This window comes from Melospiza melodia, chromosome Z (assembly GCF_035770615.1).
Source record: "Melospiza melodia melodia isolate bMelMel2 chromosome Z, bMelMel2.pri, whole genome shotgun sequence".
NCBI classification, from domain to species: domain Eukaryota; kingdom Metazoa; phylum Chordata; class Aves; order Passeriformes; family Passerellidae; genus Melospiza; species Melospiza melodia.
Genome location: NC_086226.1, coordinates 70018233 through 70039443, shown reverse-complemented (window position 1 = coordinate 70039443; position 21211 = coordinate 70018233). Strand labels below are relative to the sequence as shown.

General features: G+C 39.8%; 1 protein-coding gene across 1 annotated transcript in view; it reads left to right on the top strand.

Moving 5' to 3' along the window:
- LOC134431793 (PALM2-AKAP2 fusion protein-like) overlaps positions 1–21211 on the top strand; it is a 262074-nt gene that overhangs the window by 121737 nt on the left and 119126 nt on the right. The window contains 1 exon segment of the mRNA XM_063179982.1: positions 1255–1959. Within this exon segment, the coding sequence (XP_063036052.1) occupies positions 1255–1959 (705 nt within the window).

The window sequence follows — 21211 nt, the reverse complement described above, 5'->3', positions numbered from 1 at the left end:
CAAACCAAGGTACATTGATTCTTGGGGCAAGGATATTCTGTACTCACTTGAAAGTAAATCAGGAAAAAAAAGCAAACATTCCAGTTTGTGGTATTCCCAGGTAAAATAAATCATGTTTATGCCATTGAGGTTTGTTGATGAAAGTGATCATAGTAAGTTTCACAAACACTTGTCACTGCCTGTGGTAATTTGTATTTAAGTGTCTGTGGATGTCTGTCCAGGAGCCAAATGTCTTCATATGCATACAAGGAATGCTTAAACAATTGAACACTTTGGAAAGTCTGAGATGCCTTTGCACATTTTTTCTTTGAAAAGCTGTCTAGTGGTATGTCATCATATCTCAGAATGGGGTTTGGAGCAGAGTAGACTGCTCGTCTATTCCCACTGTGTGGTCTACACTTTTCATCTCATTTCTACATCCTTAACTGCCACAAAACCTTTGCTATTCCAAAGCAACAGCCCTCACACATGTTTTTACCTGTTGTTTCATGACTCTTTGAAAATCGGTTCATTATTACTTTTTTTTCAATTTTCACAGTGGTGCTTGATGCTTATTTCACATAAACAAGGGAGTACTTTTGGGTATTTTGTACATTCTCTTAACCTGGAAGCAGAGATCACAGTTGTTGTCTTGGTGTGAAAGCTGAGAGAGCTGCCCTGCCACACACCCGTGGGAGAGCTTGTCATATTCCCATGTGATTTTGTTTTCCCACATGCAGAACAGAGATAAACAATATTTCTTCACCCTTCTGAAATGTTTTGAGTGCTACGAATGGCAGAGTTAATCAAGGACAAGTATTGATAATTAAATGGCCTGGGTGTTGCAGCAAACACAACTTGATACCAACTTACTGGCAGTTTGATGGCAGAAAAGAGAGTAGAGGGGTTCTCTCTGAATTTTGAGGCAGGTTGAGAATGAAAAGTTAGAGGGCAACCTGCATGCTATCACCTCCCCTTGTCTAAATTACACCTAACCTCTTGGTGCTCCTAGTTGACCAAAAACAGCTCCATGTGATGTGAGCTGGAAGAGAAGGTCGTGTTTGCCACAAATATGCCCACCCTCCACCTGCATAAAAAGCCATAGTGTAACATTGTCCACAGCGTTGCAGCCCACCTCTAACGTAGATCGCTTAGCCCTTTAGAAGCAGGAGACAGGGAAAAGGGGCACCGTAGTTTTCTTTGTCTGTTTGGCAATTAACCATTCACTGGCTTTTTTTGTTGTAACATGCACTTCCTCTCTTGTTTTCATTCAAGCTTTGTGCACCATGGAAATTAATGTGGAGAAAGACAAACAGACAGGAGAGACCAAGATTGTCTCTGCTTCACCTGTTGGCCCAGATGAGGCCCATCAAAGAGGATTCAAAGTCTATGATGATGGTTCCAAGGTAGTCTATGAGGTTCACTCTGGTGGCACAGTGGTAGAAAATGGAGTACATAAATTAAGCTCAAAGGACGTAGATGAACTTATGCAAAAAGCTGGACAATCAAGTGTAAAAGGAGGGTATGAAACAATGACTGTGTCAGACAAAAATGTGGTAGCCGATGGAAACCTTAGCCATATGAGGGAGCAAATGCTCTTCAAGGAGGCAAAGCTAGAGATGGTACACAAATCCAGCAAAGGACGTGCTGTGAACCCTCAGCCACAAGACAAACCCTGTGGTGGCGAAACCCCAGAGCCCAGTGCAGATCAGCCGGTGACAATGATATTTATGGGCTACCAGAACATCGATGATGAAGAGGAGACAAAGAAAGTGCTGGGCTATGATGAAACCATCAAGGCAGAGCTTGTGCTGATCGATGAAGATGATGAGAAGTCACTGCGGGAGAAGACGGTGACTGATGTTTCCACCATGGATGGGAACGCTGCAGAGCTGGTCTCTGGCAGGCCCCTGTCGGACACGACAGAGCCCTCCTCTCCCGAGGGGAAGGAAGAGAGCCTGCCCTTGGAAGCTGCCCCAGGTACACAAAAGAAAAAGCGCTGTCAATGCTGTATTGTCATGTGAACACCTCCTCCTTCCCTGCTCCAGGCAGCTCCTGCTCCATCACTTACCTAGACCTCACTGTACTTCTAACTGCAATACTGTGAACTGGAAGTGAATGCCTCCATTGCCTTGCAGTTGGGTTGCTTTTCTTTCTAGTTCTTCCAGAAGAGGAACGCATGGTTATTTTCCCATCAGGCATACTATTTGGTGTTGGGGAGGGGCTGGGGGCTTTTGGCTTCTCTTTTTCTTTGTGTTGTTGGTGATGGTGTTGTGTTTTGTTTTGTTTTTTCCTTAGTACTACAGAGTGAGAGATAAATGAGAAATGGAACATATGTTTATTTGATTTTTATATATATATTTTATATATATAATGAAAACACTTTTTATGTTTTTTCTTTAAGTATCTGGCAGGCTTGATCAGATTCCTAGGATTTTGTGGGAGTCTGAGTTTCACAGCCACCAGATATGAGAGCCTTAAAAAAAATGTTACTTCTCCTTTTTAAGAAAAATCACATTAAACATTATTTTATGTATCATATTTTTTATTTCTTGGGGAAGGCTCAGATCACTTTACTGTTTTGATTTGCTAAAAATCAGGCAAGCCTTTCCCAAAACTTGCATAATTTTGTTTTTTAGTAACTTTCAAGTTTAGTTTGCAGTGTCAGAAAAGCCCATTAACCATTTCCGCTAATTGGTGATACCAGAAGTGGACCTTAATTATTCTTTCTAGAAAATGTATGAATGATCATTCTGCCTTATATAAATCTTCCAGATTACAGTATTGTAAATGCACTTCATCTCCCCAAATTACAGTTGAAATTGACATGAAAAAGATGCAGCTGTCACACCAACAGAAATGGACTCACTCATCAGAGTCACTTTCAGTAACTCTGCCAATGTTTATACATGAAATTTTCCTGCTGAACTCCAGTAGAAGAGGGATGCTGCTTTCTATTTCCCTAGAATATATGAAATTTTCTGACAGTCTGACCCTGTTCCTACTGGATTCAGTGGCAAAATTCTCAGCGCTGGAAATGGGGACAGGGCCAGAGTTTTCCTTTGTAGTTCTTACAGAAGTGTAATTTCTCACAGAGTGTACCTCCAGTGCACCTACATAATGACAGGCAGTTGGGTCCAATGCTGCCCTGCTTGTCCAGGTAAAACTCCCGTGGAGGCCCACTGGAGTTTTGTCACAGCAGCTGTTTTGGGAGATCCTGTAGCCACAGGATTAATATTTTCAAAAACTGCTGGTGTTTTGGATGCTTCATTTTCTAACATGGGTCACTAAAATATGCCTGATTTCCAGTGCATTTTTCTTCATCTGACCTCTGAAAATCAGGCCTCTTAAAAAACAACTAAAGATGAAAATGTAAAAATGTGAAGGCATCCAAAATCAATAGGTCTTTCTTTTTTTTCTTGTTCCTTGATTCTTCTAAATGAGAAAGCAGCTAGCTTTTTCATGGTGAGTTATTATGAACCTGATTCTTGTATCACACCAGTTTGGCTTAAGTTTAACTTCCCTCACTGTAGTGGAGTTATTCTGGAATTATAACTACATGAGTGAGATTAAAAATCAGGTTTTATATTTTCTGATAGTGTGAACAAGTGCTGAAGATTATTTTGAAGTGTCTTTGAAACTATCAGACTTTAAAAATCAATAACAGCAACTGAAAAAAATAGGAAAAAAAAGGAAAAAAAAAAAGAAAACAACAAAAACCTCTTTTCAGTCTGAGGTGGTTCTTATGATATTTCTCTTCTTTCTTGGATGGTGCTTTTACTGCATTAATTGTTAGTCCAGAGCATCTGATTGAGCACAGTTCTTGCTCTGTACTCTTTTCTTTCTGTGCCAGTAAAAAAAGACACTTATTCAGTGGTGGTACTATGGGGCACACTGAAAACCTACACATGCGAAAATGCAGAAGGTAATTCCCATGTTAGGCCACTCAGCTGTCACTATGGAACTGGTCAATGAAACTTCTCACCACTGCCCAGGTGACTGTCAGACAAAAAAAACCCCAAACAAGTAGTAAAAAAGCAAGCGTAATGAAAGACAGTCTTACCTCTTTGACACCTGCAGAAATTTTGCTGACCTCCATATCAGCTGGAGTGGCAGAAATGAATAAACTTCCACATGCTCCCTTTGCCTCCCCCGGGGGCTTTTGTTTGGGAGAAGGACCAAACTCACCCAGAGAAGCTCTGCACATCATTCTTTGACTCAGGCTTAGGTGGTTAAGTTTAATCACAGGGTGGAAGGGCCACAGAGCCTCATATTGCAACAAAAGGTCTGGTGGCTGTTAAAAACTAGCAGCCTATGTGTGGTTTTGGCTGAGTTCTGTGGGGTTTAGGGGTTTTTTTGGTTGTTGTTGGTGGTGGTTGGGTGTTTTGTTTTTTTCCCTTACTCTCTTTTCCCAGAAATGCTAAACATTTACAATTCTAAACATTTCTTAAAACAAGGCCCTAAGTTTTGATCCCAATATGTCAGGTGAGGCTGTCCCCAGGCATGTTTAGGAGCCCTGCAACACAAAGGGTGAAGCCCTTTCTGTCTTGCGTGTACCTGTGGATGATGTGGGAGCCCGGCACACTTTGCAATGGTTCTGTCACTCTGGGGCCTGGTCACCTCACCAGTAATACTCGGAAACAGATCTCCCAGCCAACTCCTCCTGGCCTGGCCAGTCATCTTGTTGCTCACCACCTCTTCCCCTCTGGGTGTGATGCCGCCTTCACAGCCATCCTGGCCTCATGATATCTTCACAGCCTAATCTTTTTGCCCCTCTACTCCTGTCCTCATATGAAAATTTTTTTTCAAAACCTCCTGCTTGGGAAATTTATGGTATCATGCTAATCTAACCCATTCTGTCCCTGCATCTCTTGAGCCATGTGCTCCCCTGTCAGATGACCTTCTGGTTCAGCACCAACTCAGCATTTTGGGGATGACTCCCTTAGCAGCCAGCTTTGGGAGATGTTTGCTGATGCTGGGACCAGAACGTGTCTGAGACCACTGCACCATCTGAGGCACAGCACGGTGGGGAGATGGTGGCACACCATCCAGAAGTCCAGAAGTGGCCCTTTAGTGGTTAGAAGTAGAGCACAAGCCTTAAACCTTAAACCTCACAAATACCTACTGCTCAGTACTTGTAGCTAACATTGAGTGCCTAGGAAGGCCAGTCGTTTTTATGTGTTCACATTAACTCCATGGTTAACAGGCCCCAGTAGGTCCAGGAAAGCTAAAGGTTCACCTGCATAGGGTTGGTCTTTACAGGTCAAAGGCAGTTCCCATCTGAGATCAGGAAAAGCATGAAATAGGAGCTAATGGGTCTGAAATCGCAGGGCCTTAGCTGAAACACACTTACGCCAATCATCCTCCTCCACAAGGGCAGCAGCCATGCCTGGACATTGCCTTGTCCCTTCTGGCCACTAGCCTGCAGCCAAGTTACAGCAGAATTCAGATGCATTAGACCAGGCTGATGAATGTAAACTGGTTTTCCAGGGATTGTTTGGGCTTTGAAAGGGTTGGTTTTCCCCTTACCCTTGAATAGGAGGCTGCCTGTGAAAATCCATGCACAATCAGGCACAAGGAAAGCGGCCTGCTCTGTGGTCAAGCAGAGAGAGATTTTTGCAAGCATCATTATGGGATGGGTTTTTTTATATTATTTTAAGCAAAATCCCTGTCTGTTTAACTTATATCATCACATGTATATTTTCAGTTTCAGCATGAGGGGATATGAAAAAGTAGAGTCAGACACTGGTTCAGTAATAGCATTTTGCCACAACAAACTGCTCGCCTTAACTTTTGTAAGAAAAACAAAGAAAAACCTCTTTTCAGTGTATTTTTTCCTAGACTGGGAAAAAAGTAACCTAGGAAACTTTTTTATATTTTGTATTTTCTAAGTTTCTATAAACCCACTCTCCATGTCGTCCCTTGTTTGCATTCAGGGACCATTTCTTTTGCAAACCACTGCATTTTACTTCCATTCTTTCTTCTTTTTTTTTTTTTTTTTAAACAGAAAAAAAATTACAAATCAAAAACTACAGCATTATGATTAGTGGCTAGGCAATCTCTTTCAATTACTAGATTATCAATACAGAAAGAAAAGAATTACAGGGTTGTTTTCTTTTTTTAATTTCTTGTGGCTGATGTACTGTATGGTATATGTTTACAGAACTCCTCTGGTCTGCCTTTGTGATGTTATCTAAATGAATGACAAAGTAGGTATGATGTGCCATTTGACAGTTTGCCTTAGCACTCTTGGGTTTCCTTCTTCTTTTTTGTATCTTTTATTTCCTTATTTTTTTTTTCCAAAAAGTGCAGGCTGTATTCCAAAGCTGTATAAACACAACATTATCTTTCAATCCCCAGCAAGAGAGGTGTGCATAAGCCCTTCTCTGAGAAGTGTACCTCTACCAGTGCAGTATGAGACTTCGGTCTTGCAAACAAAAACGTGCATGCCTAATTCTGCTGTGTGTAGACCTGTTTCAGTCAACAGGACTCCTCACAGGAAGAACATTGTAGGAGTCTGCAAGATCAGGGCATGAATGATCGACGCAGAGCATAGTTTGGGTGTTCCTTATGTACCTATACAGATTTTATACACTGCTGAGTTTGCCCAAGGTGGTGTAAGCAGAGAGGCCAACTCCAAGCATTGTACCTCTACTGAGAAAAATACAAAGCAAAATGGTGCTTAGCATCCAGTGGGATCAAGTCCTGAGTCAGCATTGCTACCATCCATGAGCAAACATTCAGAGGGGCTTCCCTGAGGGCCAATGTGTTCATCCCCTGCCATTTTACCTAAGTTCACTACTGATTCTTCACACTCAAATTATTAAGATTCCACAAACTAATCTGAGCAAAAAGATAGCATAGAGAGTTGCTAGAGAAATAAAAGGTGTTCTACCTTTTAATTTAGTCAAACATCCAAATGGCATACTTGGAAAGTAAGCGGGGATATAATAGAAAATGTAGTATTTTACATTTGTGTATTTTTTTAAGGAATAAATATTTTTGTAATGAGATACAAACCCTAGATGGGTGTTGAGTTTTGGAATATCATCCTTCCCATGACATTGAGCCTTTCAACTTTTTCATACATTTATGACAATGCCCAAATTTTTGGGATCTTTTGTAGACTTAACCACATTTTTTTCCAGGAAGAAGGATCACAACACTTTTTAAAGAGTCAATTTAGAAGAGTAGAATCCAATATAACTGCTACAGACACAGCTAAATAATTAAACATGTTTCACAGAAAAAGGTGGACCTACACCTTCTATAACTAGACAAATTTCTGTACCTAGAAAGCCAACAGAGTAGAAAATAGCTAACTACTTTCAGCAGAGTGGTATGGCTAATAGGGGAAACACATGTTTTATCATATTTTATCCGACATTAGGTATCAAAGTGCAAGAGATGGTGCCACTGGAAAGAGTTGAACAAAATATTTTAGATGAAGTAGAGGATTTTCCCACATGCTGAGGCATGGACTCTTTATTTTTCTAAGCTCACTAAGTTGCAACCAGTTCTCACTGTCTGTTGGAAAGTTTGGGATTTGCTCAGATTGTATTTCTTGAGCCTTCTGAGCAGCAGGAGTAAACTTTAGTTCTGAGCTTAATAGTTGCAGACTATGACAATATCCAACAAAATTATAGACTGTAATTTTTGTATGTAAAAGAGTAAATTCTATAAAATGGCTGAATTTATTCAGTTTAGAATATAAATGGATTGTCACCTAGTGCAAAGAATATAAATCCAACTTGTAATATAAACTTCTATTAACTTAACTTGTAAATAATGACAAGGGTGCATGAAGTTCTTTAAAATCTCCCACTTGTATTTAAAATTAAACAATTATAAAATTGAGCCTTTTTCCTTGTGGGTTCAAAGAGTCTTGCAAAATCTATAGCTTTTTATCTGTGATGGTTCCACTTAGGCTGTTCAGTGGATTAAGAATAGGCTACTTTTCTTAAGGGCAAACTTGAAGAATTCCGAGCCCCTTTCTTCAGTTTGCAAAAGCTTCTCTTACTTTACGGGGTTTCGCTGCTATTGTATTTCAAAGCTTTCCTGCAATTGTTTCCCAAATTCTTCTCAAAGGTGGCTTTAGGGGTTTGTTCTAAGAATTAATCTACTTCAGAAATTGAATTAAAAAAACCCTTAATTAATTTTTTAGAATTAGCTAAGTAACTCAAGCTCACCAGTTTTGATATGTTTATACCTTTTTAACTTGCACTGATATGTTAGTGACTTGTACCAAAATTTAGACCTTGCATATCTATTTGTAGGGTCTGTAAGACCTAAAGGTTTGCCCATGAGCATAAAATCAAGCATCCAAGTTGTCCATTTTAATGGGATGACCCAGACAAGTAAAATTTAAGCACATGCACAAACGTGTATAGGGTCTGGTCCTTAAGCAATATGCTACAGGCAAGGCTTATGCTGCTTTAACTGTATCTTCTTATTAGTTTAATTAGAATTTTAAATGGTGTTGTGAAACTGGTGCACTTTTCTGCAGAGGGTTTTAGAGCATGGTCTCCTTGCTGACTGTGTTTGAGGAGACAAACACCCTCCAAGAACTCTCTAAATCCCACTGCCTGGAGATGCAGGGGACAGAGGGGTAAACTTTACACCTCCACACAAACACAACAGAAAAGAGGCAGTGAAACTTTTATTTCCAAAATTTTCTCTCTGCACATCTCTGCCCCAGACTCTGCCTGTCCCCTGTCTCTGTGCTTGTTCTCATTCTGGACACTATGGCTCAACTGATCCTTTTTCTTCATCCAACTGCTTCCCTTTCTGTGGTCTCCTAGAAAAAAGAGGGGGAAGAAAGGAGACACCAAACTTATAAAACTCACCCTAGGCCTGCTGGTGTCAGTTCTAAGAAATTATGGTATCTTGTCCTCACTATTTGGACATTTTCCTGTATTTTCCTAGACTCTTCAGACATATTTAAATTAGAGGAGCACTCTCCCTCTCTATTAATCTGGCGTCCTGTGGGTTACCCATACAGCAAGTTCCATTAAAATCTCACTATTTAGGTAAATCTGCTGTCTCTCTTACTATTCTTTTTGAACATACTATGCCCCTTGAACTCATACAACTCATACAGATGTGTCCAGGTACATAAAATATCAGCATCTAGAAAGCAGATCTTACAGCAGCAGAAGGCAATCCACCCCACCGCATGTCAGGTTGCTCTTAGCAGGGCAAAATAGCCTGGAGAAAACGTGAACTTTCCCACAGACTGATCCAGCATGCAAAGGCATTCTCAGTAAAATTAGCTGACAAGAATCGACTGGTATCCCTCCAAGATAACATGCCTGTTAAAGAGAGGCAAACTCCAAAATTAAGAAGGTTTTGTGCAACTGTATAAAGTCCCAGTTGAACGTGGTGCTTGAGCTACACTAACCTTAAGCACACACTTGAAGTGTAACACATACTTAGCACTGTGCAGGTTAGGGAATAGCTTTCAGGATGTATGAAGATCAGCCAGTATTTATCATTAGGGTGCTTTACTGTTGATGGTCTCAAATATTGCACCTGTTATTCCTGTTATTTCGCAAGGAACTGCTTAGGGGCACATGCAAGAGAAATAATCAATCTGAATGTTTTTCCTTCTCCATTGGCCAATTGAATCTGACTGCAGCAAAGATCGCCAAGAAGGAGCTACCAAGAAGGTCAGGACAAATGCAAAGAACACACTTATGAAGGTTTTCTGCCCCTCCCAACTATGTTCATTCCATAGGCAAAGAACAACTCTTTTTAGGGGTTCAAGAAAATGTTGTGTAAAATGCAGCTTTTATGGTGAATGTAGATTGTGGTTGAGATTTTTTTAAGCTTTAGTCTCCCACTTTCTTTGTGAGCTAATGTAAATAAAATCCCATTTTGTTGGGGAAAAACTGCTGTGCTAACACTGGATTAGAATTGCTGGGGATAGCTGCTGTACTTTGTAACCTGAAGTGTACTTTTTTGACTGTTATGTTTTTTTTCTTCAGATTAAAAAAATGAGTACAAAAAAAACCAAAATAAAAAAACCAAGAACACTGCCAGCAACAGCCATGCTGTAACTGTGGCTTCTCTTTTTTTTTCTCTGTACAGTATTACTAGTAAATAAATCTGCCTTTTCACTGCGCCTATTTCTGTGTCTTTTTACTGTGTTTCTCTCTACCTACCGCTGTTCAAGTTATGCTGTGATCTCAAGGACATACTGCACAGGATCTGCCTCTCTCACTAAAAGAATTAAAATACTAACTCCACCGTTGTTTTTTTTTCCCCTTTCCTCCACTGCTGTGCCCTGCTGCTGTTATTTTTATGAGATCCTTCATACATATTAACTCATCGTACCTGTTACTGTCTCATTTCTTTTTTCCTTTTCTTCTCCTGTTATACATTGCCAAGCATATTGTGGACCCTGTTGCCCTAGGATCACATGGCACATTTTCATATTTGCAGAAGAAAAAAAAAGATTGGGTTTTGCTAGCAAGGCAGTATGTTCTGAGCAAACTTATTTCCTGAGTGAGGGAAGTATTCCATACAGCATATATAATTTGTGAGAAAAGAACACTGAATTATTCAAGGACTGACAAAGTAAACAGTGTGCAATTTTCTTTCAGGGCTTATCACAGACAGCATCCTCTCTATATCAGGACTGGAAGAACCTCACCATAATCTGAATTGTAGGCGGGGGGTGGGGGGGAAGAAAAAACCTTCAAGTAGTTGTTTTTCTCCTGAAATGGTGTGTTTACCTGAGGTTTGAACTATGATACAATGGATAACATAGCTAGGTATCACATGCCTCCTTCTCAGAAATTAATTTAAAAATTCATCTTTAACTCTGACATTTAAAAAATTCACCACAAATTGCTCATTGCTACACAAGTACCCACCCTCAGCTCCTTTCACTCAGAAGCCATACAGATAAAATGTGTATGCACACACACACGCACGCACACACACACACTTTTGCAATATGGTACTTTTTTGCATCAGAAGGGAAAATGGCCCTGCATTTCTGCTTTATAATTTAGTCCTGAAACTTTTGCAGTTGGTGGGGCTTCAAATTGGGTTTTTTCCTACTTGTGTTCAATGACAGAAAGTCAATCTGGCTGTCCAAGAAGACTCTGCGAATGCTGGGAGAACTGGCATGGTTCTGTCATTGAAGGACAAGTATTAATTCTGCTGAGAGAAATTATTATGATTGTTACAATCTCTTTGATTTTGCAACTACGTTCCTAATTCAGAATTTGTTTCAATATGGCAAAAGGAGGGATCATGAACTTGAGTTAGCAGTAGTGTCTGTGAGAAGACCATGAATTGCAAGGGCATTATCATGTGCAACTAACTTAGTGCTTGGACTCCTGGATACAACAGGTACATATTCCATCTCTTACTGCATACCATGGCCTGTGACATGCTCTTATTTTCATTCCACCTCACTTTATTCCATAGCCATGAGAAGATGTTCAGCTGATAATTCCTCTGCTGTACAAAAGTCAAGAGTCATCCAAGTAAATACCAAAAACAGACTAGACAATTTTAATATTGTTGCTGTAACTAAGGTTTCAAAAACAAGGTATTTCCATGCATGTCCCCTTTTAAAATTTCTGAGGAAAAAACAAAAGGGGGTGATAGGGATATTTTTAATAAAATATTTAGCAGCTGGTTCAGATAGCACAACACTCCCCTGAAGTTTGTCTGGAGTAGTTCTGTGGAGGTCAGTGACTTCACAGAGTAAGGGCATATTCAGCATGTAGGAGGTCTCTCAGGTTTTGTTTCTTTTTCATTTATTTTAATAGCTCTGTATCCTTCTGGTAGCAGAAGGAAAATAGGTGCTTACTCTCAGAGTTCAACACTCCAGCTGCTTCAGTAATTGGGCAGGTGGGGGGAAGGAAATGGAATAGTATATTTTCAGATCCCCTTACTCTCCTCCAAGACCCTCACAACCTTCCCTTAATGCCTCAAAAATCATACCAACTCTGCAAAATTCTTACTTCACACTATGATATTTTCAAGGTTACATGAAGAAAAGTTTAAGGCTAGTAACTGTAAGAATGAATAATAAAAAAGGGACAAGAAGTTAGTGACAGTTTTTGCTGTTCCAAGACCTCCATTTGCAGTTCTCATGTGCTGCTCAGATGTCCATTGCACCATGCACCATCACAAATAAATGTGATGTAGCTGCTCAGGAGAAATCCAGGCTGGTCTCTGAAGCAGTTTGCAGAACCACAGCCTTTTGCACAGGTGTGTAGAACATCCTCCACATTTACCCATGGTAGAAAAAACTACCTGCTTTATTGTCAGAAGAGTCTAGTTGACACAGATCACTTTCTCAGATGACACAATGAAAGAGATACTTGTATAGAAATAGAGTTTGCTATATCAGACTTGGAGGAGGACACCAACAGCACTTCTTCAAACATAACTCAAAATAAGAATTAAGGAAAAAATTAGCTGGCTGAGAGAGAGTGTGGTCACTCCAAACATGAGGCAGGGAGGAGTTGTGTTGGTGTGCAGACACTGGCATGTAAACCTAGGAACTTAGTTGACACAGAAAGAAGAGAATTTGCCCCTGTCTTTTATACACAGCAGTTCTTCCTGGTGTAAGGAAGCAAGGTCTCTGGACACACTGGGCACTAATAAAGATGCTGGCTCAGGTCTTGGGAAACATAATTTCCAATTGCTGCTCTTCTAAGCAGTTCAGCATGACCTCACAAAGTCTCTCATCTGCAGATCTACAAAGGTATGTAGAGACAACATCATCCTCTTGATTTAGATGGGAAGTGCAGGTACCTAAAATCCTCAGTGAGCCTGAAGTTTTTCACATTTTACATCTGTAATTTAGGATATTTGGCACTATCCTGCGTTATGCAGCTGTGCCAAATATGTGGCTGCTGGTGTCTGTCACAAGACTGGAGGAATGTGGGGCATGTTGTGAGTACACAGCGACATAAAATATCTTCTTACCGCTACAGTTTTGGAGTGGTTCTGCTTATAACAGCATTGCCAAACCAGAAAAATATAGGCTGCATTGCAATCAAACCCAGCCAATTACAGCAGTCAAGCATTTGCTGGGAATGTTTGTTTTGCCATGAATTACGAGAAAAAGGATAGAACTGTAGCACATTTGGTGGCTTGTAGGTAGGAAAACAAAGGGAAAAGAATAGGTGAAGGAAAAATAGGAGGCCTGCAAAAATGGGTCACTTTCTCAGACACGACAAATCAGTTCAGCTTCCTTTTTGAGTATTTCCACTGTATGTAATGCATCACTGGCTGCAGAGTCCCTCCGGCTATGGATGAGTCTGCTCCAGCAATGGCAGCAATATGGTAGCTCCTGTGGGCAGGGGGGAGTTGGTTGAGCTACTCAGCCCTGCTCTAAAAGAGCTTATCTATTCACTTGAGCGTAACCCTGTGCTAAAATAATTGTGCAGTGCTTACCTCTAGACATCATTTCATTGTGGTTTGTGGGCATTCTGTGGCTTAAAATGAAAGTACCATCAGGTTTTGATCATTATGTTTCACTGGAGGGTGGTAGACATATCATTAATTTTAAAGCAAATGAGGTTACTTAGCCCTGGCAATTTTTAAAGTAGATTGTTGCTGCTCAGTTTTTGTTACTTTGTAAGATAGTGTTTCTTCTTAACATGCTATGCTAAGTTATAAACATCTTTATTGCTACAGAAATAAGGGTTTGTAAACAAAAGTGGGGTACTTCCTTCTGTAGACCTGCTTAGGCAATTTTATAATGTTTATGGCTGAGTTACTGGTGAGATGGAGTAAAGTGGTAAATCTGTTAAATACCACATGCAGTTGCACACTGAGAACAGAGCTGACATCTGGAAATTCTCCACTGCCGCTATTTCAGTCTGCTTTTTTTTTTACAGAAGCTGGAGGTCACCAAGGGGTTAGTCAATTGGGAGAGTTAACTAAGATAGATACCACTCTGGGATAAAAACAGCCCTTAACTTTACAGGAGAGAAGTAATTTCTCGTTTTGCTTCTACAACTTATGCTGAAATTCTAGTGCTTTTTGGGGTCTTTTTTGAATCTCCAAGTCATGGAGTCAAACAATTTGAGGTCAGTCTTTGCTACAATTTAAAAAACAAAACAACACAAAACAAAACAAAACCACAAAAAAAAACCCCAAACCAACAAACAACAACAACAAAACAAAAACCAAAAAACCCCCCCCACACACAAAAAAAGGAAACAGTATTTCCTGGGATTCTTAACTAAGGATGAAAACTGGAAAATATTTGCTCTAGCTGCATGTACTACAGATCTGTGGTACTCTATTTTCTGAGCCTTTTTCTGTGGCATTTATGAGACCACAGACAGTATTCTTAAGCACTCTTGAATACAATGAGGAAATGAGACTACAACAAATGGATAAGCTATTGAAATATTATACATTTTTTCTTTTCTTCACTGATTTTATACATCAGGATTTTGAGTTCACAGAGCTAGAAATACTGAGATTAATTTATTGATGTGTCTTCACAATGTGCCAAACATTTTCTAAATAAGAACAAATCCAGGACCTGTCATGGAGGCTGCCTGTCTCCATTTTCTTAACACATTACAAGTCCAGCAGAGGAAACATTGGGGCTTAAAGCTCTAAACAATATTCAGAGTATTTAAACGTTGCAATTGAAAGTGAAAATAAAAGGAAACTAGTTATTTTTCTCTCATTCAGCACCAAAAAGAGTCCTCCTCTAATCCGTAGACTAAAAGGAATTAAATTCAGTTTGATGTCAAAGGACAGCTTTCACAATTTAACAGTTTCAAATACTAGCAGCAGGGCCAACAAGTCCCTTAAAAGAAAGCCCACATGTGATTTCTGGGTCAGAACCTTACCCCAAGCCTAGCCAGTGAACTCAAAGGGCTTATGTGTGAAGTCAAAGCAGACTTTTGTCACAAAGCACTAGAAATAAAGGAAGTATTGAAATTAGTTTGGAAAACCCTCTCTGGTGCAATAATATTTTTAAAGCTAGGTTCCTGACTGCCAGAGAGATTGAAAGATAAATAACTAGTCCCAGAAAGCAAAATTCAAGGAGGGTAACACAGACTTTGATTACATTCCCAGCTTACTCTGAAGAAGTGCGCTACCTGCCACCATCAGCACCTGAGAAGAAACTGGTATTCCTTATAAAGAAAATAAGTGGCACAAAATCCTGATGTTTTCACAAAGGGCTCTGCTGCGTGCAGAATTTCAAAAAGCAAATCTCTTTACAGCAGCAAAGCAGGGCCGACTCTGCAGTTACAGTGCCTGGAGCTCCTGGTGTGTCCAATATTACCCACTACAAAAGTACATGACTCACTGCCCAAGTGACAGCCTTAATTTTCATCTTAAGTGTTTAGTCATTTTCAATTATGTACAATTATGTTAAGAAAAGTTTGGCCAGAAGAGTTTATAGAAAAGCTAATAAGCTTTTTATAATAGTAAGCAGTCAGGTTAGTATGTTACCGTGATACAGGTTGCTGAAAGCCATGTTGTTCAAATAGGTAAGAAAAAAAAATGTCCAGTAGGAAATAAATAAACTACTTTTAGAGAATAGACCCATAGAAGATATGTTTGAGAAAAATTTAACCCTTCTGCTAGTATTTGAATCCCCACAAATGCTTTTTGTCATAACAGAAAAGAACTAGCCATGTACTTGAATTTAATTACAAGGGTAGCCAAACTTATTTCCATGAATCTGCTTGTACCACCTCATTTCATTAGAGACTTCGTACAAAAACCCAGATAACTGGAAACGACAGTAGATGCAAGCCATCCTGTAAAGGAATCACCTTTTTTGGAGAACAGGATTGTTAAATAGTACCAGGCAGGAGAGCAAGATAATTATGAAATAGGTTCAAGTTGAAAGAGAGGAAATTTAAGTTAGATATACTAGAAGAAATTCTTTACTGTGAGGGTGGTGAGGCCCTGGAACAGCTTACCTGGAGAGAAGTTGTGGATGCCCAGTCCCAATCAGTTTTCCAAGCAAGGCTGGATGGGGCTTTGAGAAACCAGCTGGGGTCTCCCCTGCCCATGGCAGAAGAGTTGGAACTAAATAACCTTTAACTAAACAACCTTTTTCCCCTCAGCTTTCCCATCCAAACTGTTCTATGGAATGCAGTTAAGTTCCTTAAATGAACTGATCTGTCTCAACCTGCAGTGATGAAGGTATTGCCTCCTGTGTAACTAACCCCCTTTTCTTCTAAGACCTCTATTCTGCAGAAATATCTTCTTGATTCTCCACTGCTAATGGGCGTGGAAGTCCACCACATATGGCACCCACAAAGAATGGGCAGTAGAGATGGTGCTCAGCAGACAACAAAAGAAGGCATGTTATGTGGTGTTCTGTTTTAAGGACTCTGAGAACACTGTCAGCATTGGAGCAGAATAAATAATGCTGTTTCATTTCAGTGGTGAAAACTAACAAATAAAAGTAGATTAAAAGGGGATTCTACCAGGCTGATCCCAAAGTTGAAACTTTCTTAATTGACCAGCTGTTTAAAAAAACACAATTTGAAGGAAAAGAGAAAAAATCATAGTATCTCAAATGGAGTAAAATTATTGCTATGACATTGCTAGGACATTCCCTTCAAATTTTTTTATCCAAAATTATTATTAGTGATTTTAATTATTATTAGTGAAGTCTATGTGATCTTGTTCTTTTAGAGCTCTATTTTTTTCCCAGAAACTTTGCTGTTCAGAGTCAAAGGGAAAATTCCCTTGACTTCAGCCAGCACAGCACTTCTACGTGAAGCCTGCAGGGCTGACATTACAATTTCAAGTCAAGTGTGTCTAATAAGGAAGCTAGCTATGGGCAAGAGACCCACAGCTGTATATTGTCAGTACTGGACGTTGCTCGTTTTCCTGCTGACTGTGGCCAGCTCTCTGATTTTCCCTTCCCTCCTGACTTCTGCCTTTTTCCCCTCAGCTGCCTGCATATTTGCGCAGCACTCATTTGAGCACTGATGCACTGTGTGGATGTCTCTGAAGCACAGACTCAGTTTGATGCTGCTGTCAGAGAGGAAGACTCCAGTCTAACATGTATTGTCATGTATATAAAGACTAGCACACCTGTTTGACAGATGCTAAAGTTTGTGAAGAAACTTTTCTCCAGAAGTTTTTTTCCAACAACAAAGATGGGGAGTGATTGCTTTTCTTGACTCATCATCCCCTGTACACAAATCTTCCAGTGTCATGTGCATCTTGAAACCCTTAGACAATACTGATGATTGTAGGAATTACATCCAGATATAACGTCTGACCCCAAAACAAATCTTCCCTTTCTCACTTCCACTACATAAAGTAAGCAAAACTCAAATCAGGTAGTGAAGGTTGAAGCAAGAATATAATATGTCAGAAGAATCTTAGTGAAAGATCTTAGTGAAAAAATGTCTTGTAGACCCTCTAGCCCTTCAGAGAGGTCCCAGAACTGGGAAGAAATAAGATGCCAACCTTGAAGCCAGAAGCTCTGCAAATCTGGTCACTGCTCGAAGACATAGTCTCTGCATTCCTTACTCAAGTCACCTGAGCTCTCTACCTCAGCCTATCTGCTGTCTAATTTTTCAGGTGGAGACACTATTCATCTAAAGACAGCAATGTGAGCACTAATTAGTGATTATAGGGACTATCTCCATCAGGTTGTACAGCAGTTTTGGTGGCTTCTCTCTGTTTCAGTACAAATAATTAATACTAATTATAACAGAGTCACCAAGACAGAGTTGCTAGTTCCATTCAGTTAATTTTGTCCTTAAAAATAAATCTTCTCTTGAATAAAATCCGTGTGTTTTGGTAAAGATGCACTCTGTCCACATAATCACATGGTGTTTTTTAAGTGTCAATATTAGTGCAAGCTAATTCAGGGCCCTTGTGTGTGAAGAGGATAGATTGGAAAATTGCCCATGGCACAGTCAGGGAACGGGATTCCCTCTCTGTTGAAGCAAAGTGGCATCAGTACTCCCAAGCAGGTGGCCAGAAGAGTGATTTTTTTGTAGTTCAATATATATTCCCACTCTGACTCTTGAAGTAGGAGTGAAAGACAGACAAGTGCTTAGCTGGGCAAGAGTCACAGATCTCCCAGCTCATCTGAGTTGAAGGGAATTGAATCAAGGAGAAAAGTGACTTCTGGTGCAAGGGAGTCCTATGAGAAGAGAACAAGATGAATACTTGCAGGTTTTCCCAGTCTGAGGAGATATAGAGAAGCACCAGGCAGACAACAAATTGCAAGTGGATGAAGTATCAGTTCTTCACAGCACTCATGCTGAACATGGGGTTTAGGCTCCAGCCTGCTTAGCTGGTCCACCAGGGAGTCTTTATACCAGTTACAAGTCAGTGTCTGGAAGCAACCAACATGTCACCTAGTCTACAATAAATAAAAACTCAACAGGCAAAAGTAAACTTGGGGAGCACACAGAAAAGCTCAGTTTTGTTAGTTTTTTGAGGTTTGCTGCAGCCCACTACAAGAGTTCCAAGTCAGAACTACCACAATCCAAACATGAGTCTGCTGTCCCTGTAATTCAGAACAGAGAGGATCATAGGCTACAAAGATCAGGAGCTAGGCAAACTTCAGGGCTAGGCAAAGTACAGGTTTTGCACAAGGGTGACAGACAACCATATGATTTAGAAATGGAGGTAGGTCCAGGCTTTCCCAGAAAATGAATGAGCCAGCACCTGTGGTTTGGTGTTCATCCATTAATGTCATTTGTGCAGAGATGTGCTGTAAAGAGCTTTATGTCCACATCAGACCATACCAGACCTGAAGACAAATCTGAATTGCCTCCATAACATTAACCTCAAAGACAATCCAACCTCAACCTTGACAAATTCTCAGACCTGAAAGATCAGCTTCAGCCAAAAAAGATGAGCACCTTCAGGCCTCCAGACATTAACTTCCCTCTTATTTGCTATTTAGATTTAAAAATAAGTTCTCTGTGGAGAATGGTTGCTGTAGCGGCCCTTGTCAGTTCTGTCTTGAAGGGTTTAGTCAGTCTCAAAGATTACATTTGCTTTGTGCTGGACTCAACTGGGCTGAGCTTGACCAAGACCAGTTTTATACCTGCAGAAATGAATGGGGTGGGTGTGGGTGCGTGTGTGTGTTCATGTATGTGCTGAAAACATCCCCTGACACAACAAATATTGGCTTAAGTTTATGAAAAAATATTTTGTATTAATTCTAAACAGTGTATCCTTTTGTTAGTATTTGCCCTTGGCTTTTTCAATTTTATCAAATCTCCAGTTGACTGAGACAGGACTCACTTTTTTTTTTGTTGGCAATATAATGGGATTCCCTCTCTATTGAAGAAAAGTGGCATCAGTACTCCCAAGCAGGTGGTCAGAAGATTGAGTTTTTTGTAGTTCAATATATATTCCCACTCTGACTCTTGAAGTAGGAGTCAAAGACAGACAAGTGCTTAGCTGGGCACAAGTATCCTAGAATGTGGCAAGAACAGGGCAATGGTGAAAAACTTCTGATGTCTTATGTCAAAAAACTGGGCTCACACCCTACAGTTTACAAAATCTTGTAAACCTTCAGCTGTGCAATACTGCCTGCTCTGAAAGCAACTGCTGGAGTCCTGGCCCCACTGCAATCAAAGGGAGTGTTTTTTCTGATTTCCTGGGACCAGAATACACAATGAATCTCTCTGTGTAAATCTTTGCAGGCCTGGATCCTAAAAAATTTACATGAAAAGATGTACTACTTTCAATAAGCCATAAATGTAAATCAATATATTAATATTAAAAATACCAGCTTTCCATGAAGTTAAGTTTAAAGGAAAAATCTATTCTGTTGCCAGAAAGTCCTGAATATATTGTAAAGCTCCCCAATATTTATAATTCTGTTATTACTGTCACTGTAATCAATCCCATCCATTTCCCTTAGTAAAGAGATGTAAGACTTCAGTCTGGAAGTCTGGATAGCAAATATTTATGAAAGACATATTAAAAGAAAGAACTTCCAGCTGACCCATGAGGGACAGCATACTGAAGTTATGCAGAAAGGATTACTTGATATTTGTTTACATCTTTAAACTCTGCCTACATATATTTTAGCCTGTGTGACCCCTTGACTCACCTTCAAGAGTTTGTACAGCCCACTGTGCATACCTAGCTTTGATATTAGCAAGCTCAAACTCCAAAGTTTTTGAAATACAAATCATCCAAAGAAAACTTACATTGACATTTGGATTAGTTCCTATTACCAGCAAAGCTATGTGGTTCAGTTCAATTAGTTCTTCTCTTACAGTTCCTCTTTTCGATTTCTACCTGAATCAAAACTGTCGTTTTTACAGTATTTTGAGTTAATGTATGGCAAGATAGAGGTCAATGTAGTCTGAACTGAAAGGTTTATAGATTTTAAGTTAAACAAGATTAACATCTAGCAAAATGGGTGAGGAATGACAGGGTGATGTATTATACAGAGTGGAGCTGCTGGTATAAGTGAACTCGTGGGGTTATATGGTAAATAAAAATACCAGAACTGTTCCCAGAAATTGTTTAATCAAAAACTATTACTATCATGAAAATTACCACATTTTTGAAAAAATGTGTATTTCTGTCAGACTATACTTTTCGTTTTCAGATCAAGTGATAAATCCAATGTAGTTATACACATGAGCCTTGGCTTGGCAGCTGACATAATGTAAAGTTAGGCCCCCCTCAAGAATCATAACTAATTTAATGGCAACATGATTGTGCTAACAGCAAAGTGATAGAATCTTGCAAAGTGATAGAAATAGCATGTGTGCCTTGTGCAACTTACCTGGTACACTGGACTTTACTGAAGTACCAAGCATCCTAAGTATTTGTGGAATATCTTTTATTATGTCCAGGCAGTAGGTGAAAAATTGAATGGAAATGGTCTTTAGCAATTGAAGTGAAAAAGATGCTATAAGCTATATTTTGGCACTTAATGTGTATTTTAAAAAATCAGCAGTGTATCACAGCAGAGAAGTGCTATTGTTATTATATGAAAAATGAGGAACTAAGACAGGAGACAATGAAGTGACTGCCTACAATGTGGTAGCTCAGCCATTTCCTTAGAAAAAAGAGCTTTCTGATGCCAGTATGCTTCTTCACAGTTACTATGCCTGTACATTTAACCTGCACAGGACAAGTCATAAACTGAAGAGCTACCAGACAGGTAACTCTGTTTCACAGCAGCGAGGAGCCCTGTCAAAAAACCCTTCAGGGCGCTTCAGTGCCCAAGGTGGGAACGATTACAGCCCCCATACCTGCTGTATGTACAATT